The sequence below is a fragment of the Corvus kubaryi genome, unplaced genomic scaffold, assembly GCF_017639235.1.
Source record: "Corvus kubaryi isolate FWS band 111438036 unplaced genomic scaffold, C.kubaryi_AGA036_p1.0 37357, whole genome shotgun sequence".
NCBI classification, from domain to species: domain Eukaryota; kingdom Metazoa; phylum Chordata; class Aves; order Passeriformes; family Corvidae; genus Corvus; species Corvus kubaryi.
Genome location: NW_024581117.1, coordinates 689,482 through 715,768, shown reverse-complemented (window position 1 = coordinate 715,768; position 26,287 = coordinate 689,482). Strand labels below are relative to the sequence as shown.

The 26,287-nt window shown below is 40.6% G+C and overlaps 1 protein-coding gene across 3 annotated transcripts in view; it reads left to right on the top strand.

Moving 5' to 3' along the window:
- The window catches only part of SPIN1 (spindlin 1), a 74,617-nt gene that overhangs the window by 35,964 nt on the left and 12,366 nt on the right, over positions 1 to 26,287 (top strand). For all 3 annotated transcript variants that reach the window (XM_042033691.1, XM_042033693.1, XM_042033692.1), the window contains exons 2-3: positions 16,731 to 16,955; positions 25,065 to 25,113. In XM_042033691.1, the coding sequence (XP_041889625.1) occupies positions 16,904 to 16,955; positions 25,065 to 25,113 (101 nt within the window). In that variant the 5' untranslated portion in view covers positions 16,731 to 16,903. The remainder of the gene's footprint in view (positions 1 to 16,730; positions 16,956 to 25,064; positions 25,114 to 26,287) is intronic.

Sequence of the window (26,287 nt, the reverse complement as noted above, 5' to 3'; positions counted from 1 at the left end):
GTTATGGGGATATGTGCCATGGATATGTGCAACTTGGGACTGTGTAGGTGGTACCCCCAGAAGAATGACTTGGGGATGCCCGCCACCAAGAAGCCCAGGGTGAAGAAGGACCAGTGGGGCACCACTGCATCCCTCTCTCTGTCTCCCTTCCCCCCTCTCCAGAGTTGTACTCAGTCCAGTGGAGAAATAGCAGATGGGCCCAATGGATTGATGTGTTTGCATGAGAACCTTCTGTATGAGGAATTTCTTGTATTTTGCATGAGAACTTTTTATGTTGAAGGTACATACCCTCAGTAACTGGATCAGGTATGAACTGAGAGAATTTAACTTGCAAGTCCAAAAAAGTGTCAAAAAGGTCTTTAGATACGTTATTATTAAAGGAACAAGGTGTATGTGAAATGTTAAATCTTAATAAAACTGAATGTTTTATCACTGTTCACAGTGCAATGGCATCTATTGAAGAAGCCCAAGGCAAAATTAAATAAATTGCTACCAATCACTCCAAACCCAAGACAGTCTTCTAGGAGTTAGCCCCAGTTCCTGGATGATGTCAGTACTCTGATCCTTGGGACTCAGAGGGTAGGGGAAGTGGCTAATGAGACTTAGGTTGATGATTGCCATTGGATATGCATTTTTAATGATTGGGATAGCTATTGTACACTGTATGATTGTTTATGTTATTGCTTCTGTCTTTTCTCCTACTGTTGCTTCATACTCATCACCCTTGTGGACAACCTGAACTGAGGAACTAAGTCCCCAGAGGACAGTGTTTGAGCCATGGGGTGGTGTAAGGACTTAACACAGTTTCCTGACTCAAGCTGTCAAGGCCACAGAAGGTACTTGCCTCTAAGATAAGACGTCACAGTGGAAACTTCAGACTGGGGACAGAAGGGAAGAATTTGCAACAGGAAGGTGCTAATCCTAGGTCTGGTGGAGATGAGATCTGGTTAGCACATCCTGATTAATGCATTGAGACAAAAATTCCCACTGTAGCAAAGTATATGGGAAGCAATTGCTCATATACATATCACCAGTCAAAGAAAGATCACCCCAAGTTAGGGGAATACTCTTCTGTATTCTCCCTCCCTTCCATGTTAACAGTTTTGGCACATTTAAACTTAGGATCTTTAATTCTTCATCTTTATTCTATGATCTTAATTTTGCACTTGTCCTAATTTTGGCTAGGACAGGGTTAATTTCATCACCATTGCCAGGAGGGAGGTAGAGCCTGAAGCTGTGTGAGCAGGGCCAGGTTGTTTTATACCGGCCACGTCATCACTAGGGGCTGTGGCTTTATATTGGAGAAGAAGGGAACATGATGCCGAATGGCTGTTATTTTGTTTTGTTTTTCCAGGAGAGCAAAGCAGCAAACAGAATGGTGTGGTGCCATGGTGTGGGCAGTCCAGCTGGAGGATATGTCCATTGTTGTTTTTGTCTCAGGCCTGGGGGAGGAGCATGGGTGCCGACAATTTGTGTGCAACTGTTTTTCGTTGTCTCATGGAAGAAGATGGTAGCTGTGGTAATGTCTGCAATATTCTCCTTGTCTCAGGAATCTGTGTGTCACTGGACACAGTAACACTGGAGCAGTTGGACTTCTATAAGCATTTTTTGCATGTGATCGCCCTCTTTTATACACTGTTGCTGTTAATATTGTTGCTACTACTGTTTGTGTTCTTTAGCTCATTGCTGTTTTTCTAGTGAATTGTTGTCTCAATCCGTAATCTGTCTTTTTGTCCCTTTCTCATTGGAGTGGTTGGGAAAAAGGAAGTGGCAGTTTGGAGCTTAATTTCCAGCTGAGTTTGAGCTACAAGAGCCTTCAAAAAGAAATCTTTTCATGAGAAGAATTTCTGTGCATTGTCTCACAGTTCTGTGAACTTATAGAGTAGGATTTCCTTACAATAACTGCATATCAGAGTTTCCTACACAGGGATTTCTTCAAGTACGTGGACAGTTAATGGCAAGTTGATAATGGAGCTTTTTACAGGTTATGTTGAGATTCTTACCTGTATGCAAGTAACTGATAATTCCATGTCTCTAATGGATCAGGCTTCAACTTCTGGTTTTGTTTGCTAGGTTTCTTTAGGCAATTTGTAGTAAGGGCTGTTTTTTTCCTGCCCCGTTATAAAAAAGAAAAACTAGACTGGTACAGCATGGGCCTTTGTAACCCTGAAGGTAAAAAAAAGTGGTTTTGTGATCATACATACTTATTCTTTTGACTCGTGTTCAAGTGTGTTGAAGATACTACCTTCCACACAAAAGGATCTACAGAGGAAGCAAGCCAGATGCTCTTTTTAAGGAGTATCTAAATGGCAGATGAAAACAGTAGTATTCTTGATGCCAGAATTCAGCATTCATGTTGGATAGAGAACTTCTACTATGTCTTGAGGGACAGCATAAAATATCAAGCCAGTCAGATGAGAATCAAGATGACATTATCTTAATCTGTAGTTGCCCAGAAAGTCTGAAAAAATCCTTTGTTTGCAGTAGGATTTAGACACACTTTAGAAAGTGACCCCTTGGTATATTTCAAAAGAGTAAGCATTGGATTCTAGATAGCTAAACTTTCAGGAAAGTACTTCTTGCTGTCTGGAAAAACCTTGATTCCTAAAGCTGAACTTCAATAATCAATTTCAGTGATGTGGCACTAGTTAGGTCTATTGACTCTTATCTTGGGCTGGAAAACATTTGGGAAGTCTCATATTTCACAGACACTTTTTCACCTTCAGATTTTGCTCATTTTAAAACTAAAATACATATATGTGTATATATATATATATATATATATATATGACTGTTTTAAGACAAATGCTGTATCCTTCATTGCATAGTGCTTAGAATTCTGAAATTGATCTCTCTCCCAGTAATCCAGGGCTTTTCAAGGAGCATCTGTTCCTCCCATCAAGTATGATATAGTGTGTTCTTCCTGTGATTTAAAGCAGTTGTCCTACCTGGTAGGGTAGAGTAATCTAACATGATTACTCTGTGTTTTGGATTTGTGTTTGGTCTTTCTCAATAGAAAGGGAAAGGTCCTATTTCTTTCGGGTTTTTTGTTTTTCATGCTATTGCTGGATGGGTGCTCTAATGCAGACAAGAAGACACTTATTTTTTGTACCTTGAATCTCCCACAGTGATGGGGGATATTACAAATACGTGTGCATGCAATTTATGTAAACATAAGAGTAATGTAGGCACTAAAAATTATTTATAAGCTTGGAGGAAGTAGCATCTTTTTGTCATTTAGCCTCTAACTTTTTTTTTTTTTAAATCAGAACTATCTGCATTCTAACATGGGGGCTGAGAATCCTGTGCCCTCCTAACCTCTTCAGTGGTGTTTCAAAAAATTAGTCTTGCAAGGTAATACTCTGATCCTATAATATATATATTATATAAGGTGTTAATTAAGTCTCTGAAATTAAAATAGATAAGTTTGTTTAAAGTACTGTTTTATAGTTACAGCCCTAATGAAGTTTTTACTGCTGCCTTTACAATGTAGCTCAAATATACACCATCAGAGTTTATTTCAAATTATACCCATTGTAAATCTTAAGTGCTGAATTGGATTAAGTAAGACAGGCTGCTTTAATAATATGGCATGAGGAAAACATAATGGAAGTAAAGCACAAACTATACTGGGGTCCCTAACAGCTTCATTTTGCTAATTCAAAAAATAAAAAAATAAGCCTGGATAGGAAACATTGGAAATTACACTTTTAGGATTTCTCTCTGGCTGTTCTTTCCATTCATGTTTATTTTTCATGTGTGTAAGAACTTTTGAATGCAGTATTCACAGGTTACCATCTACATGTGATCTTGTAAGACTATACAAATGTTTCAAGTTAGTGAAATTGAACTAGAACAAAATAAATCCACCTTTCACCTTGATCACTGTTTCCAACTTTAAGAGAGCTATGGTAAGGATGTGCTAAAAGATAATAGGTTTAGTGAAACTGTTGCCTGAGATAGCAGCCTTCTGAAATAATAGTATCCTTTGTAAAGCTGCCTATCTAATTCTGAGCATTTGGGATAATTCTTCAATATAACTACTGTTGATAGTTACTGTTCTTCTATAGTGATACCAGATTTTTCTTAGGATTCCTAAGTTATGTCAGCTTCCCTGGTTTCACTCTTTTCTTCATAACTGTGGTGGTTTAACACCAGCTGGAAATTATACTCCAAATACGCCACATCTCTTCTCCCTGCACTTCTAGTAAGAGAGCAGGGACAAAGGCAGACACTATGGGTTGAGATAACAATTATTGCAAGCAAACAGGAGTGGAATAGGAAACACACAGTAAGAGCAGAGATATTGATAACAAAAGTATAGAAAATGAGAAGGTGCTTTACACACAAAAAGAGGTGTTAACTACCATGACTTAGCTTTGCCTGGCTGCCAGGACAAAGACAAGATGGCAGCTGTTCCCACACTCAGTGCCATGTGGTTTCCCATGGTGGCAGGGTTACCAAGGTGGTTTCCAGGCTGGCAGGGTGCTCCTCACAGCCAGCTCTCCTTGTCCCCAAGCCCAAGACAACAGAAAACAATGTTGGACAAACCCTCAAAAGCAAGACCATCCATGTCACAGTGCACCACTGCATCATTCCTCCTGGCTACTTGTTGAACCGGTGATGCTGGTTTTGACCTCTCCACTCAGCTCCGCTGGACTCTGCTGTGCTTGGCACCCAGAGCCACAGTCTCCTGAGGTGACAGCGATTGAAACACGGACCAAGCAGTGATACTGCAAGGACATTTATTAGTAAAAGACACTGATACTTACACTGTTTTAGCTTCTGCATAACAATTTCCACTTGTTCTGTCTACATGTTAGCTAATGCTTAGCAAGCTACAATGTTACTTCTTCTTTTATGCTGTTGCTTATCACAGCAGGATGTTCCATAATCGTCAGCAGAGTGTTCCATTCTTTGCAGAAGAATGTGATTTCTGCAGTTCTTATTTCTCATGACTCCTACTGGACCAACTTCATTAAGTCAGCTGTGCTGTTTATGTCATTTAACTCATTCTGCTCTGCAACACTTCCCCCTTTCTGTTCTACGTACAGCACACGTTGAACTGCATTACTAACCATTCATTGCATACATTGCAATAAGCAAGGCACAATCATAAAAAGGCACAAAAATATTCCCAATACATAAATTCCCAATTGCAATAGCCTCTCAGCCCAGCCGTAGATATTCAAATACTGGAGCAGTTGCCCCAGCCAGTCTGTTCCGTCATCCCATTGCAGTTTCTTAACATTTTCCTCTGATTTCTGAATGCTGGCATGTATAGATTGAGAATCATAAGATAAATTCATACAGCACATTCCTTCAATAATCCAGATATCCATGACGATGGGCTAACAACAAAAAATCAATGGCAGCACAATTTTGCAAAGTAGCATGGTGTACAGAATCAACATCTGCCAAAACACCAGAAAGAGCAGTGGAAGTTGCATTAGTTTCTGGGTCAGCCAACAGCCAAGCTTTTGCAAGGTTGTAAGGGCTTTGGCTGCTGCAACACCTGGAACAAGAAATGAAGCAGTCCCAACAAGTGGGGGATTCCAAAACTGTGCATTTGGGTCACAAATCTTTGGTAAATTCATGAAGTGCACGCCTCTGTTGGTCCCAGTCTGCCTTATGTGTATGATTTATAATCATGGTTAGATTAGGAGTTAACATTGTGAGGCAGCCAATAGTGCAAGGTCTGCTGATCACTCACGAAGGCAAAGCAGGCCAAGCACATCACCACAAACCAAAAATATCCCTCGAGGCAGTTTACATGGGAGAGAATCTGAGGGTGCATAGTACACTGAGCCATTGGATATTACAGTTTGATTGCACCGCAGAGAGCTACTGTGGTGTAACAATTGACTTGGGGAAACATCCAGAGTCATCTTGTAGTAGGGGTCACTATTATACTTCTTCCCTAATTGTCTGTAGTTGAAGTATATGCAGACATCTGCCTTAATCAATCCCAGAATTTCAAGTTCCTGTTGTTCTGAAGGGGCAAGGGGTAAATGATCCCAAAGGGGTAAAAAGGTCCCAAGTATCGAAATTATCCATACATGATACCATGGAGGTATTGCAGGATATGTGGGGCTCCCTACCATGGGCTTTTGTCATGATCACTGTGGGTCATCTACAGGAATTCCTACTAGACATCTATGGAAGGGTGCCTGGGGTGTGGCCATTGATAAGCATAGTGCTGATTGGTTCAAAGCCTTAGCAAGAGTGAGCCACACATTACCTCGTGGTGATGGGGGGATGGTAGCCTCTCCCCAAGCACCCTCCTCCTTTAAGCATAAAATTAGCAAAAGGAAGGGCCCATCACATTTGGGGCACCAGTCCCTTTCCCACACATACTGGTGTGGGAGTAGACCATATTTCCACCCACACACAGAGCGCTATACAATTCCCAAAGGAATAGCACAGGGGATCACATCTAGGGCACTTTGCTCAGCGACGCTGTGCCTTGCAAAACCACCTTTTATGACAGCTGGTGCCTTCACAAAATGCCCACGCCTGATGACTAGGATCGGCACACTCTAAACACAGAATAGGATTATTTTCTAATTGTAGATACTGCTCTTCACATTCTCCCTGAACCCATCTGATGTCATCTTGTTCCTTCTCAAGATGGTGTGCTAGTTACAGGTCAGTGTACCCATATCTTTCACAGTAAGTGCTAAGGTCCACAGGAAACCAAGGGTCTGGGAGATTTGGGAGTTGACGACGCTGAGGCAGCACAAGGATTATAAGGCTTCACCAGTCAAGCTGGTATCCAGTGGAGTCCCATTCCTATGGAAACACAAGCATAACCTCTTCCCCAGGTTATCAGGGCATAAGGACCTCATATTTGGTTACTTTCTGGATCCTCGAGAAGAACCTGGGCTTTTTCTACAGTATCTATGCATTCCTTCATAGCTGTAATATGCTTTACTATAGGTGTTATAGGGTTGTCTCCATAAAAGTTGTAAACATTTAAAGCTTTGGCTAAATGATTCCGTGGCGTTTCCCTGAGCATTCCCTCTTTCTGTTGCAGCAGTAAGGTTTTCAAAGTAGTGTGGGTGTGCTCTACAATGGCCTGACCTATTGGCGAATGAGGAATGCCCGTGACGTGAAAGACCCCATCGTTGAAAGGAGGAGTGTAGCTTCTGAGAAATGTAAGCAGGGCCATTATCAGTTTTTACTTGTCCAGGCACCCCCAAAGCCGCAAATGCCTGTAAAAAGTGATGACAAATGTCCCAGGAGGCCTCGCCTGTATGGCAGGAAGCATGAACTGCTCCAGAAAATGTGTCAACAGACACATGCACATACTTCATGCGACCAAACTCAGGAAAGTGTGTAACATCAGTTTGTCAAATATCCAGGCTTAGTAGGCCTCTGGGGTTGACTCCTGTTGTCACAGAGGCAAAATTATGGCGCTGGCAATCTGGGCAAAAAAGCAATAATATCTTGAGCTTGGCGCTGAGTTAAAGCAAAGGTCTTTTTGCAGTGCTTTTGCATTTTGATGAAAGAAAGCATGACTAAGGCCTGCCTGTTCGTATGTATTGGGGTCTATCACAACAGGTGGTGAGCAGGTTAGCTTGCCAATTGCCTTCTGCCAATTCTCCAGGAAGAGTGGTGTGTGACCGAGTATGAGTAATAAAATATGGAGAGACCCATTGATCTAATAAGCGAATCAGCTCGCATAAATGTTCTGCCAACATAGGGTTGGTAGGGTTGTGTAAAAGAGAGGCTTCTGCTCTTTCTACGAGACCTGCAAGGTATGCAGAGTCTGTAACCAGATTGAAGGATTCTGGCCATTTCCAGGAAGCTCTTACAGCTGCAGTGAGTTCAACAACTTGAGGGGACCCAGGGACAGTTGAGATATCTGAATCCCATTGGCCTGTAGTCGGGTTTTGCCAAACTAAACCAGACTTCTGTGTCTTTCTTCATCCATCGGAAAAAACTGTTAGGGCTGAAAATGGTGCTTCAGAGTGCTTGAGTTTAAGCACGGGAACAAATCCTGTGACAAATAATTTGTGTGCTGGTGAATGCACTAAAACCTGCCCAAGGAGAGCAGCCGGGGCAATCTGAAAAATTTCAGCAGTTGGTTGAAGCTATAGTAGGTATGTAGCAGTACAAGGGACAAAAATTGCCATGGGTTCCTGTCCTGCAAGGGCACAGGAGTGCTTCTGTACTTTCATTATTAATTGTGCAAACATCTCATATTGCACGATGACAGTCTTAGACATTGCATGAGGAAGAAACAGGCACTCCAGAACTAGTAGGGGATCAGTCAGATGGTCATCCCACTGAAACAACAGTCCATGCGGTTGTTGGCTGGGGTTCAAAATAATAGTCAAAATAGGTAATTCTGGATCACAGCGAGCCACTTGGCATGCAGCAATTGCTGATGCCACATGTTGTAGGGCCATATGCCCCTCAGGTGTAAGAGTCCAGGGTAATGCAATATGGGTGTCACCTTTTAGTAACTCAAACAGTGGTTGAAGGTCTTCATTGGTGATGCCAAGCGGAGGCCATACCCAGTTGACAGGTACCTAACTACTTTTGCAGGTCATTCAACGTGTTGACCTGTGTTTGCAAGCTGATAGCTTGAGGTCTCGCGGTTTGCTCTGTGATGCACCATCCCAGGTACTGCCAGGGTGGAAAGGTGTTGTACCTTTTCTGAAGCAATTCTTAGTCCATGAGAATGCGTGTTCCTGCATGTCATTTAACTCATTCTGCTCTGCAACACTAAGGGAATGTTTTTGCCATTTGTTTCCAGTCATGCTCACCTCAGCTTTCAGTAGAGTCAGCTGTTGGGATCCCCCTGTCACCCCAGAAATAGAGATGGATTCCGCCTCTATATATCTTGGTGGCATCAGGGTACATGGTGTGTTGATGCCAACTAAAGCCTTATATTCTTATGGGTCTGGTGTGCCAGGCCATCAGATCCACATTCCAGTAGACCTGATTATTCCTTTCCCTGCCTCCTGTTTAGAGGCAGGGCGTCTCTAGGTCTGGTCATTGTTATTTCTTGTAAATATGACCTGGAGGTCCCTTCAGGAGGATCAGAAATAACATCAGCCTTTTTAATCTCTCTGAGGACTTGCCCAAGGGAAACGGGGCAGTATTTTTTCCCAGAGTTTCATGTGGTGGTTATCCTTCCCCTCAACACAGGTACCTGTGCTGCTACAGCAGAGATGGGTTTTCCATCACACTTCCTTATGTATTCTCAGTTGTCATGCAGGTAGAACCACAGATTACCTTGTGGTGTGTACCCTCTCTCTCAAGCTGGGGAGCACCTGCTCCCTAATAGCAGAAACTCTTACATGTACTGGCAGGGCATGGGACATTTCCTCCTTAAACTTTTGGTAGTCCTTTTTAAATTGTTGGTCCTCTTTTAATTTCCCTGTTAAATTGCTGTTAAGTCCTTGGACAGTCATTTCACAGATGAGATGCAGGCCTGTATTGGGATGGAGATAGTATCTTCATATAGCTGGAGTTTGTTAGCCAAATTGTTCACTTTTTTTTCTCCTTCCTTATATGACTTCTCTGCCAGTGAGTTGGCATGTGACCCCAGCACGCTCTGTAGGAACTTCTGCCACATGTTTTGTGTACACTGGATGTCATCTCTATTTATAGGGGACTACTTATTATTTGAATCCTTACAGATTACCTTCAGCACAACTAATTCTCCGAAGTACTGGATGCCTTGTGTCCATGGTGTTCCACTTGTGTTGATGTACTAAAAGATGCATCCATGCAGAGATTCCTCTCTATCAGACTTGACAGGAGTTACTTCCAGAGGCTGAGAGTTTCTGGTCTTTTCTAAATCTCCTGGTCAATGCCTGCATCCTAGGACAGGGATCCTAATTGCTTGGCTTCACTGGGCCTAGTGTTGCACCATTTGCCATGATATCCTAGCAGCAAGCAGCCAGGTCAGTAGGGGCTCACCAGGGTGGTAGCTGTAATCTTTTTGTGCATCTCAGAGCTCACCCATGGATAGGGATCAGGTGATTATGTCTGGCCGTGTCTCTTCCTCTGGTTTTGAGGGTCCTGTTTCTTCTTCATCCCTCACTATGCTAATTGATTTGTTCTTGAATTTTTTCTTCAGAACAGCAACTCCTACTGGCATGGGTTTTTTCTCTGGTTCAGCTGCACTTTGAGTGGCCTTGGTGCCTGTTGGTCTGCTTTCCTCTCCTCCCCCTGAAAGTGCTGTGCAGTGTCTGATTAGTAGTAGCCAGGGCCCAGCATGTTGCATAACTTCGTGCCTCTCTGGAGCTGTCACAGCATTTTTCTTTCAAATATTTTGCCACTTGTATCAAGGTCCTGTATTTTTCAGGGATGAACTTCTAAACCACTGGAACAGCATACTCCTTTAAAAGCTGGCTCATTTTCTGCCCCATACTATACTACTCATGACTGTTCAGCTCCAGGGCAGTTCTCTGAACAACTTCCCTGGATGTCTCTATCCTGACTTGAAACATGGCGTAGACTTCTTATTCTAAATTTCATTTATTCTAGACTGTATTGAAGAAATTTGGCAGACACTGCAATTGGAATACACTTTCTTTAACATCCAGATGGAATTCAAGATTCTCAAAAACTGTTGTAGCAGACCCGAAGGAGGAGAAAGGGGTTGAAAGGCTGAGAAAAATCATTGTCTCCTGGCCTCCCTACAGGATGGGTACTGTTATTAATGAATCCTCAGAGGTAGCAGCCACGGCCACGATGGCTGAACAGCACTGAACACAACATCCCAAATGACCCTCATTGCCACGGATGTTGTCATGTCATAAACTGATACCACACATTACAGCAACACAGCAATCCTGATCCTTCTCCCTACTCTGAAAAAATAGCATCATGAGGAGCATGTATGGGAATATATACAGGGTTAAATATCACCCCTCCATGAACAGATAGAGCAGCTGTAGCTAGGGAGTTCTGTACCTAATACGCAGGTTTTTAGATCAAAGTTGTCTTTACCCCTTTCATGGCTCACCATAGGCACCAGCTGAATGTGGTGGTTTGACACCAGCCACAAATTAAACTCCAAATAAGCCTCTCCCCTTCCTCCTGACCAAGGAAGAGACTATGGGTTGAGGTTACAATTTAGTGAAAGCAAACAGCAGTGGAATAAGAAATGCACAGTAATGGCAGCAATATTAATAACAAAAATGTACTAGAAGAGAAGGTGCTTTATACACAAAAATGGGTGTGCACCACCTCCATGTAGTTCTGTGTGGCAGCCAGGACAAAGACGATGGCAGGCACTCCCTGCAGTACCATGTGGTTTCCTCAGACAAAGACAAGATGGCAGGCACTCCCCATAGTTGGCTCTCCCTGTCCCTCAAGCCTGAGACAACAGAAAACAGTGACAGTCCCCTGAAAGCAAGATCATTCACATCATACCGCTGCCACTGCTTTGTTCCCCATGGCTGTTTCCCACCCCAGCACCACTGCTTTTGCCCTTTTCACTCTGCTAGGGTTCGGTTCCCAGCAGCACCACAGCTTTTCACCATTCCACTGGGCTCAGCTGTGTTCACCACCCAGAGCTGCACGCTCCTGAGGGACAGGAATGGATGAGGAGTGGCAAGAGAGGGCAGGGTCCACTCAGCTGATCCCAGCAACCTCTCTGAGGAAGAGAGGTGAACAAAATGGTGTCATTTCTGGGGATTACTCATCTTTTCTTTCCCCCAAGGCTGTTCCCCACAGTGATGATGTAGGCACTGTAGAATAGCAATATAAGCCATGCCCATCAGTTCTGAGCTCCACCCCCTCCCTACAACCACAAGAACTTACTAGCAAACCTTTTAATATTGTTTTTCATTATGGTAAATAACTTGCCCACTTGTTTATGCTAAAATATTTTAGTAAATAATTAGAAATTGCAGTGTGCTGCTTCTTGAATTTTGAAGACATCTTGTCAACTAAACACAGTTTGCACAAATTTCAGATTCTTCTAGGCTTCTGCTACAGTTTCATCACTGTGGCATTGTAATATGGAGTTAACTTCAAATTCTGTGAGTTTATTTCTGTCATGAGTGGTTCGTGTTGGAAGGGGCCTTTAAAGAACATCTTGTCTAACTGCCCTGCCATGGGCAGGGACTTCTTTCTGTAGACCAGGTCAAAGCCCCATACAGCCAGTACCTGTGCAATGGTACATGTGTCTTTATGTATGTGCACACACAGTTGTGTGTCAGTGCTGCTTGTTTCTGTACAATTGTAGATAGCACCTCTCTGGGCAGAGACGAAACTTCAGAGGCCGTCGTAGTGGAGAGGTAGTTATACCCTGGTTTGGGGTCTTCCAGGTCATAGACATGATTCTGAAATGTATTTTTTCCATGGTTATCAGCTGCAAATCACTTTTATCTTCAGACTTCATGTACTGTAACTGTACTTTCTTCTCAGACATCAGATCTTATTACCTACAAAAATCCTAGTATAAAATAAAAGAAGTTCCTAATAACTAATATTCTGGTTAAGCTGGTAGAATATTTCAAAACAAATTTGGAATTTGAGCTGCTGAATTCTTGAACCACAGGAAAGCATTTGGAGTTTTTTATTAGGGAAGGAAAAAAACAGTAACAAGATAAAACTGGCGTATTTTTATTCCCTCCATTATTTAGAGATATCTTTGGGAAGGCAGGTGCAGAAGACTTGCATAGAATGATCCTTTCTGCTCGTATAATAAGGATTAGGGAGTCTAAATAACAGACATGCTTCATCCAACTTGTTAGTGCTGGAACAAACTATGCTACTGCTCCACCTGAAACATGTACCAGTAGCTCTGAGCTGTGTTACGGAAATCACAATGTTACTTACCAAGGAAGCTAGTTGTTGCATTTCAGTTTAGAATGACTCCTTCCCCAGAACATTCTTGTGAAGTGCTGGTCCTCCCCTGAGCATCTAGCAGTGGAAGTTCTCAGTGAGTTGCCTGCAGGAGAAGTGTTGTAGATAGTGAAGTAAAAATGTTGAAGCCCACCAGGTGGTGCCAGAAGGCCTAATCACTGGTGGCTCTGACAGCTGGAACAGACCTGAGAAGGTGAGACTGCCACTTTTGTCAGAAACTGTACAATCCGAATACAAGCAACACATGCCATTACCCTTCCTCTGCTTCCAAACTTTTACCTATAAAGCATTTCCTCAGCAAATTACTTCCTTCTGTGTTCACGATGGTAAAATTTAAATACACTGTTTAGGAGTTAGGCACTTAAAATTGTGGGCTTGGTGTCAGCTTTAATTATCACTAGTTTTGTGCTGCTCACATCCCTCTTCAGTGGATAGTAGAACCATGAAGCTTTCACAAAAATGCTGTAAACAACATTGTGCTGTGTGTTGCAGTGAAATGCATGCAGTTTTATGGAAATAGAGACATGAATGTTAGCTAAATTTATGCTAGAGAATTATCTCAGGTGGTTACTTTTATTTTCATGGAGTTAAAAGCTCATACAACATTTTAATGTTTCTAAACAACTAAGTTTATAGAGAGGGTTAAGATGTTTCACAGTGAAAACTGAAAGATGTTTTTTCCATCATTTCCCTTTATACTGCAAAAATTATTTTTTCATCACTTTACTTTTTCTGTCTTTTTGTCATGTCTTTCTGCCTGTTTTGATAGAATGATTCTACTATTCTCATATAAAACTGGTATGATTGACAGTTTGTAATGCTAGTGTTTTTATAACACTTAATAGTCTCTGAAACACTCCACAATAATTAGGCCACTATCAGACAAAGGAGTCATCTAATTTCCACTTTTTTTTTTTTTTTCCTAAAGTATACTTTTGTGTGGAAAGGCTTGTAAAAGCAGATGAGCAGCACATGTGGGCTGGTGAGTAGCAGCTCACAAGTCAAAACTTGTCTGTTTTTTAAGTGAAACCTGCAGCTGCACTGATGGTGACCTGTGCTGTTGGGTGTTGGGGAAATGGGTGTCTGACAAGTAGGCAGTGGCACTTCTCTTCTGAAAGTTACTGGCAGTCTGTACTAGTCTAGCTTGCTTTGGATGTGTCACTTTGTATCCAAAAAACCCCTACTTATGTTGGATTTACTGTATCGGCTGCTATCAACAGAAAACCTCTAAAAAGTTGATTGTTTCATAGGTCATCTTACGTATAGCCAAACAAGAAGTATCTGCTCTTTCTTAACAGCTTATTGCAACTCTGAGTGCATCAGATGCATGTTTTGATTTTGTGTTTCCTACCTTTATATGAAACATGACATTTCTTGGGACTTGAAATAGAAGAGTTTTCATTTTGTGAGTCAGGTTTTTTTCTTGATGATTTTCCATATTAGGAGATCAAGATATTTGCATAATGGCATTAAGTCTGATGTTTTGTCATTTATCACATTTAAGAACCCTAAATTTTACAGGGATTGGTGTATTTTTAATCAAGTAAGTAAGACTTATTTACATATTTTTAAAAATTCAAAGTGTTCTTAAAGTATATCAATTTATTTTCAGAAAATCAGGTTCTATGCCTCCTTATTATTATCTTCAGAACTGTCACTATGCAACTGATATGTAAATTGAATTCAGAATGCTGGTTTTAGGAAAGCACAACTTAATTCTTCAGTAAGGTTTTGAACTAGTAACAGTTACTGGCTTAGTTTCTAGAAAGTCAGTTTACACTGCTGGATCGGGTTTTAACTTCAGTAGCCTTGTGTCCATCCATAGCTTCAGAGAGCACAGTGAAGCACTTTATTATTAAGTGCTAGCAAACAAATTGTAACTTTAAAAGGATTAGAAATAAATTTTCTGTTTCTGAAGCATGATTTCAAATTTGGGGCATAGTAATGATTGGGGATATTCTATTATGAAAAATTAACTGGTAGAAAACAATATATTTTGTGATGTCTTAATTATTTTTGTACACAACTACATAAGCAATGCAATCAAAATACCTAGTACTTTTTATTTTTACTATGAATTGGAAATCCTGGGAGGGGGAAGTGTATAATACAGGTGTTACATGAATAGCAGTTCAACAGCTTATTGTAAAAGGGTGTATTATTTTCTAAATTTGAAGAATTTTCCCATTTTGTGTATTTGTGGAGGTGGTGATGATGGTTCGGTTTATGTTTTGGAGGGATTTTTTGTTTAGTTTTGTGGGTTTTTTTAGATCAGAAGATATAATACAAGATTACAGTTACTTCTGAACTAATAGCTTTTCTGGAGGAAAATAGTTGATCTCTTGAATGTTTGTGCTGTACCTGTGAGACTGAGTATAGTAGTATATTACAGCAGTGCTAAGAATTCAGAGTTGGTTTTTCATAATCTGTGATGCTTCTGTATTAATGTGTTTTAATCCATAGGAAAATGAGTCTGAGTTCCGTAGAAAAAGATCATCCTTATGCTGTTTCCAGTAAAGTAGTTAAGCAAGCTAATTGCTTCCTATTAGAATATTGTTGAATATGGTTGCCCTGGTATCATTTAGCACTGTTGGGTATATACTGGTAAATTTCAGGAAGAGATGAAATGTAGAAAAACTAGTAAGTTTCTGTAAATATTTTTTTTAATTTCATAAGTTCTTAAGAATTCCTGACTGTGAATGTCTTAAGTTAGTTCTTTCTAAAAACTGCAGATGACTGAATGTTTGTCTCCCTGTTGCCACTTTTTCCTAGGTGTATTGCTCTTAGTTGCTGTATTGTTCCTAGAAGTCAATGGGTACAATTCATGAAAGAATTTTCAAGTGTTAGATGTAAATGCATTTTTCTGTGTAACAGTTTTACCATACCTCAAGGTATGCTAAAACCTGTATGTTCCCTTATTCAGTAAGGGACAAGCTTAAGCTACAATTTTTCCTCTGCTGGATCACTAGTTAAGGGCATTCTTCTGGTTTTAACCCCTGTATGAAAATTGACAACAGCTTCCAAAACTGAAGTAAAAGAGAGAAGACAGTGCTGTCTCACAGAATAGAGAGGCCATGTCTCTCTCACAGGTGAGCAGTGACATTTCTTAAGGAAATTATCTGATCTCACTTGCCTTAGTTGTGGGCAACACTGAAGTAGTGAACAAATGTGTCTGGCCCAAAAATGTTACTCTGAAATAAGTTCACCTATAATGCTTTGATTTTTTTCACACGGTCAAAAATTTCTGTAATTAATTCTTGAAAAGGGCATTAAAAGGTTGTTCTCAGTTGCCTCCCTCATCTAGAGGAATGTGATGACAAAATGCTTTAGGAATTTGATGAGCTTAGGTAGAGAGAATTGCCAGAAACTTAAACAGATTTATGAATCATCAGATCTGTGAACTGTCGACCTACTCAACAAATTGCTGGCTTGAGCAGTCATTGCAGTGGAATCAGTATTTTTAAAACCTTTCGTGTTGCATTTTTTTCAACAAGGCTTTTTTAAACTTCTGTGAAGCAAAGTTATTCTGCTATGTGAGTGGGAGCACATTATTTCTAACCAATGGAAAGAGTTGATTTGTGCTTTACCCTGGTAAAGGTAGTACAGTTTCTTCTAAGTTAGTAGTCATTCTCCCGTATGTTAAGCTCAATGGTTTTTAAGAAGCTTTTTTCTCTATGTAATTGACATAGTGATGTGGTGGAACTTTACTGTAACTAGGACATAAAAGTAGCAGCCCTTGTGTTTGTTTGGCCATATACTGCTGAATGTTTTCAGAATAACAGAATGTGAAGGAATATCCTATTGCGTATGAAAACAAGCATTAAAGTGAGACTTGGTTAAGATAGAATATTTTTGTTTCACGCTACTTACACTCCACCTGTTTTGTTTTTCAGAGTACTGTAATTGAAAGTGCATCTTCTACATTTGAGGAAGGAGAAGTTCTTGATTGAATGGTGGATTATAAGTGGTTGTCTCATCCTAAGACTAATAAGATATCCTGGAAGTTGAAACGAACTGGATTTTCACCCTAGTCCAGCAGCTTTGCTGCTCACTTAAACACAGATGAATGAAGACCCCATTTGGAAAATCACCAGGTCAGCGGTCCAGAGCTGATGCAGGTGAGGTGTTCTTTATGGTGCTTTTCTTTGCTTTTAATGGATAAAAAGTGTTCTTATTTTATTGACTTTTTAAATATGTAAATGATTTTCTGCAGATGTTAATTATTTTCCCACAGAAGATTCTGGAATACAACTTGAAAATGTCATTCTTGTTTTAAAAGAAAATTTGCTTTTGTTCTAGAAGATCATGGATTGAAAAAACAAATGTAAATTTAGCAGTACAGATCTGACCTTACTATTTTGTGTTGTGTCAAAAGTTATTAACCAGTGACCTTTGTGGGGAAAACAACATATTTTTTATCACCAACCATTGTGAATTGGAGTGTTTATGAAATTCTTGAGAAACCAACCAACTGACAATGTAATTGGGAAAGCTCAGTTAATTTTTAAAATACCCAAGCAATAGAATAGACCATTCTGGTGCTTTCAAATACTTGTCTGATTCATTAAAAATTGAAACAACTGATACTGGAGGATTTCACCCTTTGGAAAATTTCAAGCTTGTATTTTACCTGGGACTGTGTTAAAATGTGCTATCACTTATTTGAAACATGTACTGATTCCAAAGGTAATACAGTTACCTTTCAAGTAACAATTACAGGTTTCAAAGGAGAGATCCAGTACGAAGTTACACTTGGTTAAGTGACCAAATTGAGACAGTGATGAGTGGAATTTCTCAGGTGTCAGTATTGGGAGCAGCATTGTTTAACATCTTATTCAGTGGTAGGGACAGTGGGAATTGGGTGCACTCTCAGCAAGTTTGCTGATGACACCAAGCTGTGTGTTGCCATTAGCATGCTGGAGGGAAGGGGTGCCATCCACAGGACCCTGGAGAAGATTGAGAGGTTTATACCTTGCGATGTTTGACAAAGCCAGGTGCCAGGTGGTGCATCTGTGTCAGGGCAATTCCAAGCACAAATACAGCCTGGACAAAGAATGGATTGAGAGCAGCCTCAACAAGAAGGACTCCGGGGTGTTGGCAAATGAGAAGCTCGGCGTTACCCATCAGGGTACACTCACAGCCCAGATAGGCTCGCAGATCCTGGGCTGCATCAAAAGCAGCATGACCAGCAGGTTGAGGGAGGTGTTATTGCCTCTCTAGTCCACTCCAGTGAGACACCATCCAGCTCTGGGGTCCCTAACATAAGAATGATGTAGACCAGTTGGAGTGAGTCCAAAGGAGGGCCGTGAAGACGATACGAGGCCTGGAGCACCTCTCCTATGAGCAGAGGTTGCAGGAGCTGCGGTTGTTCAGCCTGGAGAGAGAGAAGGCTCCAGGGTGACCTAATTATGGCCTGCAGTACCTGAAGGGGACTTGAAACTGGAGAGGAACTATTTACAAGCTCATAATGAATGACAGGACAAGGGGAAATGGCTTCAAACTGAAAGAGAATAGGTCCAGAGGATGGCCATGAGTGACCAAAGGACTGGAGCTCCTGTCATATGAGAAAAGGCTGAGAGTTGTTGTTCAGCCTGGAGAAGAGGCTCCAGGCAGTACAACTTTTTAATTTTTAAGTGGGGCTTATGAGAAAGACAGAGAGAGGCTATTTTCCAAGGCCTTCAGTGACAGTACATGGGGTAATTGTCTTAAACAGAAAGAGAGTACAGTTAGGTTTGAGTATACAGAAGAAATTTTTTATGATGTATATGGTGAAACACAGGAACAGGTTACCTATATATGAGTGACTCCTTGTTGGAAATGTTTATGGTCATGTTCAAAGGGATATTAAGCAACCGGATCTAGTGAAAAGTCCCTTCCCCCATCTTAGGACTGAACCCTTAAGAGGGTCTGTGAGATTACCTAGAACAGCTGTAAAAAAAGAAAATTAAGAAGTAACTTTTAAATAGGATTTACTGAGCTTTACAGCATTATGAATACAAATTTATTGCCTTCCTTTTTTAAAGATGGTTGCCACTTGCCAAGGAACTTTATGAACCACAATAGTCTTCCAGAGTAGCTACATCCTAAGTAGAAATTGGGATTTTAAGTCTTGCTTATAAAATTGCTATCATCTGGGATTGGATAATAAAGCAGTAATGTAGTCTTACTCAGAAGGAAAAAAGAGTAAAAGAAAAAGATACAGTAAAAGAAAAAGATACAAAGAAAGAGTGGAAATAGTCTTTGTATTTTATATTGGATAATGTTAATATTGTAAAATCATAACATTTCTGGTCTCTAGGAGGACTGCAAAAAACAATCTGGAGGTAGAGATAAACCAGTGGTAATGTCAGGTATTCATACAGGGCAAAATTTAATGCATTAACAAAACATTTTTCAACTGGCCTTGATTTCATCGTGTTGTAGAGACTTACCAATCAGTGACACTACAGGTTGGTAGCATGTTTAACAAAGCTGATTTTCAGCTGTCCTGTTTGTTTGCCTAGGAAGGAAGTGCTTTTATGTGTTGTGAAGTGGGTGTAAAGGAAGAGGTACATGTTATTTATAATAACTAGGCTTTTGAAGTCTCTCTCTCTGGCAAATATACTTTGTACATAGTTCCTTTTTGGGAAACAAAGGGTAGGATTGAAGGTGGAGAAAAGAAGGAAAGCTAGAGTTGTAATTTTTACACAACAGAAGAGTACATGGCTACAGACTCTAGGAGTTTGTCAAAGCATAGAGTTGCTTTCCACGATACAGTTTGAGTGAATCAGACAAGGTACTCTTGGTGATGTGCCTGCCTGTCTCTAATTAGTGTATTGCTGTCCCAAATATAGGAGAAATACAGATTTTAAAAAAAATTAATATACAGTATAATTGATTGTAAGATGTGATTACCCCTGTGTTAACACAATTGAGCCTTTTAAATCTAATGATCACCTGTTTAATGCTGTGTAAGTTAAAGACATGGTCATCTGGAGTCTTAGCAGTGTTCTCCTGGTACAGAATCCTACCAAACTGCATGATGGTCAGGAGCAATTGTAATGCCTTTACTGGGTGGTTTGAAAACATAAAAGTACTTTCTTAGTAAAGAAAACTTTTAACATATATATGAACATATAACTATCAAGTTATATATGAGCATTTGTAGTTTTTTCACCCTTAAAAGCAAGTGTAAATTGTTTTAGTATTGTCTTTACGAACTAAGAAAAGATATCATGGATGTGAATTGCTTAGAATTGCAGTGAAGTCTTTCTGCAGAGTTAGAATTTGGTTTATGTCTCTACTTCTGACCTACTTCAATTGAAAGACCTCCCTTCTTCAAACTCTTTTAAGTTGAGGTTGAGCAGTACTGGCTGTGAATCAGCACACTGAAGTGTTTGTTAGGTCCCTGAAAGTAATTCTGAAAGAGTCTCCAGATACAGAGTGGAATTACTGCTGTTCCCACGGAAGATTCTGGGATGCAACTTAAAAACATGTAGGTTTTGCTGCGTGTTGTAAACATGGGATGTATTCAGAGAAGTAAAATATTGTTGCTGTTTTTTGAAGAGCCTGTCTGATTTCCATGAATTGCATGGAGGGTACCAACTCATGTCACAATAGCAAAAACATTGCCAGTAGCTTTCTCCCATCCTTCTTCCTATTCTCCTATAGCCCCAGCTGAAATAATATGCGTATTTCCCTTGAAGCCAACATCCTGAATGATTATTTTAGTCTTGTTATACCCTATTTCTTTATCTTTGCCCGGAGTAAAGTAGAAATATTCAGAAACATGGTTTCTAGTTTTGCTGTTGAATTTTAAGGGTTTGTTGAGAATGAACGAGCCTCAGAAAATGCAAGAGACCATATGACAATTGAATACTTAATTCTGTTGCTCTTGTCTGGAAGCTGGAGTTTGTGTTCACTTTCTATTACAAAAAATATGTTTCTGTGCTCTAATGTCATAAAATAATAAAATAGTTTGATATGGATGGGACCTTTTGAAGGTCATCTTGTACAACTCCTGCAATTAGTGGGGACATGTTCAACTAGATCAAGTTGCTTTGAGCCCCATCCAACCTGCTCTTGGACACTTCCAGGGATGGGGCAACCACCACCCCTGGGCAACCTGAGCTAGTGTTTACCACACTCAGTGTAAAAAATCTTCTTTCTTATATCTAATCTTCTCCATTTTAAAATCATTACCCCATATCCTGTTGTAACAGGTCCTGCTAAGAAATGTGTCCCCATCTTTCTTCTAGGCCCCCTTCACATACTGGAAGGCTGCAATAAGGTATCATCAGAGCCATCTCTTCTTCAGGCCAAACAATCGCAACTCTCAGCCTTTCCTCCTTCAGGAGGTACTCCAGCCCTTCAGCCATCTTCATGGCTTTCCTCTGACCTCATTCCAGCAGGTCTGTTCAGTGCTGAGGACCCCAAAGCTGGATGCAGTGTTCCAGGTGGGGTCTCACCAGAGCAGAGCAGAGGGGCAGAATCCCCTCCCTCCCCTGCTGCCCACGCTGCTTTGGATGCAGCCCAGGACACGTTTGGCTCTCTGGGCTGTGAGTGCCCATGGCTGGGTCATGTCCCGCTGCTCCGTTCTTACGGACCAAGAAAGATTCAGGAGGCGGATAATTCTGATTTTGACCTTCTCACTAGAATATGTTAAACATAAGGATTCTGCGCTGTTCTGTCCCCTGTCCAGAGAGGCTTTAAAGGACAGAAACTCTTGTTGCAGTTTTTGCAATTGTATAGCCAAGCAATTCAGTAGTGTAACCTAATACATCCTTAAAAGCAGTTTACATCTCCTTGAGACCTGTCTGAATTCACACAGTGCAAATTAGGAGGGCAAATTGTGGCAGATAGGCATCTGGTTGGTACAAGGGTGCATTTAACTTAGGATCTTCAAATACTTGCTATTGATATTTGTATTAAACATCCAAATGCCGTTACTTCACGTTTTAAACTGGGAGCTCTCTTAAGATACTGCCTGACTTAAGATGATGAGTAGTACTTAGTCTGTGTTGTCTTTGGTATAGAGCTCATTACGTCAGTGAACAAGCTGAATCTTTGATCAAAGATATGAAGATCCCGAGGTGAGAAGTTAGTAAACAGCAAAATCCCATTCCTGGAGGTCATCATGGCTTCTCCTCTCTACTTATGGCAAACGCTGTAGTAAATCTTCCTTCTGTGTAGGTCTAGTGCTTCTGTTCTTGACTTTGGAAGGTAAATGCTTCATACCTCCTTTCTTACTCCCAGGTTCCCAAGTCCTTGAGCAGAGGGCAGAAAGCAAATTCTTGTGCTGCAGCATTCTGTTGTTTCATTGTGTTTTTACTTGAGCTAATTTAGCCAAAATCTTACTTTTCTCTCATTAGCCAGAAATGTAAAATGTAGACTACATGTATTCATCTTCTGGTGATGAAGTTTCTCTATTTTGTAAGGACAGTTCTTGGATTTTAAGAAATTACTTCATTTTAATAAAACACCACCATATTTTTAATAAAATGTGTTTTATTATATTGCGTATTAGTAGAACACAGCCACCTTATATACAGAGAGGTAACTGACAGTATGCGTAGACAGCTTTTTTTATAGGGTGTAATAAAGTCCTAAAGTCTTACAGGTTTCCAGTCAAACTTTTGTGATGCTGGTTTTGTTTTTCCAGCTAAGTTCTTACAAATACTCAGTTTAATTATTTGGTTTTGTAACAGTCAAAAATGTAAGTAGGATCTTTACTGCAGTAATTGACACACAGGGCTTAATTTTTAAAATGGAACATTTCAGATATCATTGCTGTTGAAAGTACAGGTTCTTGAAGATCTGATGCAAGCTTGATTATACTAAATAGAAGATTATTTTAATTATTTATTAATTATATGAATTCTGCCATTTCTGTAGCTTTGTATATACCCTCTTAAAGTTTTCATATAAAAATGAAAATAGTAGAATATTCATGAAGACTTGGAACGTTAATGATACTGTCAGTGCTTGGCTCCTGTGTGATTCTGTTAATATAGTGAAAGTTTTCAATACATATATAATTCCAGTTATGCTTGGAACATGCATAACTGAATTTAAAAGAATTGGTTTGTTTAGGCCTATGGAGAAATTAAAACATTTCTCTGTAGGTGTTCATTCAAGCAGTCCTAGTTGAGATTCTAGGCATGTTTGTATATAAACACAAGGCATTAAGAGTTACACACAGGTCAGTCCAGCATTGTGACCAGATTGTTTTAGATACAGCAAACAAGAAGCAAAAAATCCAAAAAGCCCAAAACAAGCTACTGTGAAGAAATTTAAATCCATAGCATTCAAAACCATTACAGTGAGCAAGACAGGCAGAAATCAGGATCAAGCCAGGTATCTTCTGGCCATGTAGTCACCATCAGCCATCATTTTAACAGGGGCTGTTTCAGTCAGCCCTAGGAAATGATTCCTTATGCACGTGGCCATTGGCTGTAATCTGAGGTGCAGTTTTCATTCTAAGAACTAATTTTGATTTTTTTAGCTGTGCACATCCCCTTTTATATACGTTATCTTTTAAAATTGTTTTTCTGTCATTTTGTTCTTGCGTATTTCCTCTGCTGAATTCTTCATGGGTGCTCGTGAGTGGCTTTCTAACAACCAGCAGAAGCCTGATTTCCCATTTACTCATTTCATCTTATTAAAAGCTTTCCATTTTTCACATTCATCCCAAATTATCACTGGGTAGAGTCCAGTGTTCTTCCGTCTGTAAAAATCTTGTTTATTGTTAGATTTTTATGTGCTCTGTTGGGTAGTGCTGGTCTGGCTAACTCAGGAAGATGTGTATTTGCATCTCCTTTTATTAACTGAAGGATGAAAGTTTAAAACAGCCTGTTGATTCCCTATTGTTGCTGATTGACCATGTCAACTATTGTCCCTGTTGTGTTTAATTCAACTTTCGTTTTAATAGTTGCTGTCAGTCACTCTTTATGTTCATCACTGAGCTTTTGTGTTGGGTTTGCATGGCAAGGTACCAGGAGGGTGCAAGGGTAACTTCTTTGAGAAGCAGCGAGAAGCTTCTCTTGTGTCCAACAGAGCCAATGCCAGCTGCCTCCAAGATGGACCCGCCATTGGCTGAGCCAAACAGTGATGATGGAAATGCCACTGGAATACTGTATTTACGAATGGGGGAAAGATTCTGCCCCGCAGCAATTGCAGGAGAGGAGTGAAACTGTGTGAGAGTAGCAGCCCTGCAAACACCAAGGTCAGTGCAGAAGGAAGGGGAAGGAGGTGCTCCAGGGACTGGAGCTGAGGTTCCCGTGCAGCCTGTGGTGATGCTCATGGTGAAGCAGCTGTGCTCCTGCAGTCCACTGGGGGACCCTGCACTGGGGCAAGTGGATGTGATGGAAGGAATCTGTGAACCTGCAGGAAGTCTGCACTGGAGCAGATTTCCTGGCAGGACCTGTGGCCCCATGAGAGAAGAGCCCACACTGGAGCAGGTTTGCTGTCCGGAATTGTGACCCTGTGGGGGACCCACTACAGAGCAGCCTGGTCCAGAAGGATGGCACACTGTGGAAGAGAGCCATGCTGGAGCTGTTTGTGAAGAACTGTAGCCCCTGAGAAGGGTTCACGTTGGAGAAGTTCGGAGGACTGTCTGCTCTGGGAGGGACCCCACACTGCAGCAGGGGAAGTGAGAGGCGTCCTCCACCTGAGGAGGGAGAGCTAACCCTAACCCTGAGAAGAAAGAAAGAAGTAGCAGACACGTGTGATTAACTGACTGCACTTTCATTCCCCGTCCCCTTGTGCTACCTGGGAGAGAGGAAGTAGAAAAAAATTGGGAGTGAAGTTAGACCCAAGAAAAAGGGAGAGCTGAGGGGAAGGTATTTTTAAGATTTGGCATTATTTATCTTACTCTGACTTGATTGGTAATAAATTAATACTCCCCGAGTCAAGCCTGGTTTGCCTGTGAGGATAATTGGTGAGTAATGCCTCTCTGTCCCTCTCTTGAGCCAGGAACCTTTGGTTGTCTTTTCTCTCCCCTGTCCAGCTGAGAGAAGAGATAGAGCATCTTTGGTGGGCACCTGGCATCCAGCCAAGGTCAGCTCACCACAGCTTCATGTGCACATAGTCCATGTCTATCTCTCTAGAGCCTTTTCCCATTTTAGCAGGTCACTGATCAGTCATAACATGAAGTGTTGGGATTCTTTACATTTTGACATTTAATATGAAGGCTTTAATGTAAGTTTTTAAATTATTTTTCAATAATTCCAACATCTTTTATATTGTAGGTCATGCAGGAGTGTCTGCCAGCATGATGAAGAAAAGAACTTCCCACAAGTAAGTTGTTAATGTATTTACTAAAGAATAGCTCTCAGTAACTGGAAGTACTGTTCTAGAAATATATCTGTATTGTTCCACTCAGTTTGTTCTTAAAAATTGTGGAATAATATTCAGTCTGTATATGTGTGTAGAGTCAGACTTTTAATTCTTTCAGGAGGGTAGTAGGAAAGAAAGCCCCAGAGATGAAGTTTTAAACATTGTTTTGACTGTTAACATTATATCTTTCTTGCATACAATTTTGAAATTCTTTCTGGAATCTGTAGAGAAGGTCTTTCAAGCCTGAAGTTAGCCACATCTACTGTAGGATGTCTGTTCTCTGGCACAGAGTTCATGCAGTCACCAGGTCAAAAAACCTGCAAATCATGCTTAGTAAGAACCCAGTTGGTAAGGAATCTTACATATATCTAATCATGTATGCACTGTAACCGTAGTGGTGGAAAAGATTTTTCATTTTTTAAAAATAAAGAATGTACTGAAATACTTCTGTAAGGAAGCTGCTGTTAGTATGTGAAGGAAGGATACCTGCTTTTGCTACACTTTCATGGCATGTATTTTTCCATCTACAACATTTTAAATAGTAGCAGCTGAACACTGGTGAGTAGCTGTGTGAAAGTACCTTGATAGTAGCAGCTGAACACTGGTGAGTAGCTGTGTGAAAGTAACCTTGATATAATTGGTCTTAGTGTCATACAGCAAGATTCCATATCTGGCTATATGTGGTGAGAGAAATCTAAGCTGGGTAAGTGGGAAACTTAAAATGTTTCTAGCTGTTTGTAAGTGTAAAGTCATATAGTGTGCATCAATCACAAGCAATTTGTTTGGCAGGTATATTTTCCACAGTTAATGTAGTTAATCACTGTTAACAGTATTAGCTGTTTCCCAGAGACAACACCTGATGTAAAACTACTCTGATGCCTTCCACCAGCTCATCATTATCCATTCTTGTCTATCTTCATAGAAGGCAAAGACAAACATTTATTTGTCTAGGGGCAGGTAGAGTTGGTTAAAATTTAATTTCTCTTGTTCTCTTTCAACCGCTCAGAGAAAGGAGTGTATGATGGGAAGACTATCAGAGGTGGGTTGCCTTTTGTACTTGAGGGTGGCTAGATTTGTCTTTATTGTTGTGTTAATATACACTTATTTAAATAACTAAATAGGCTGTAAATTTATT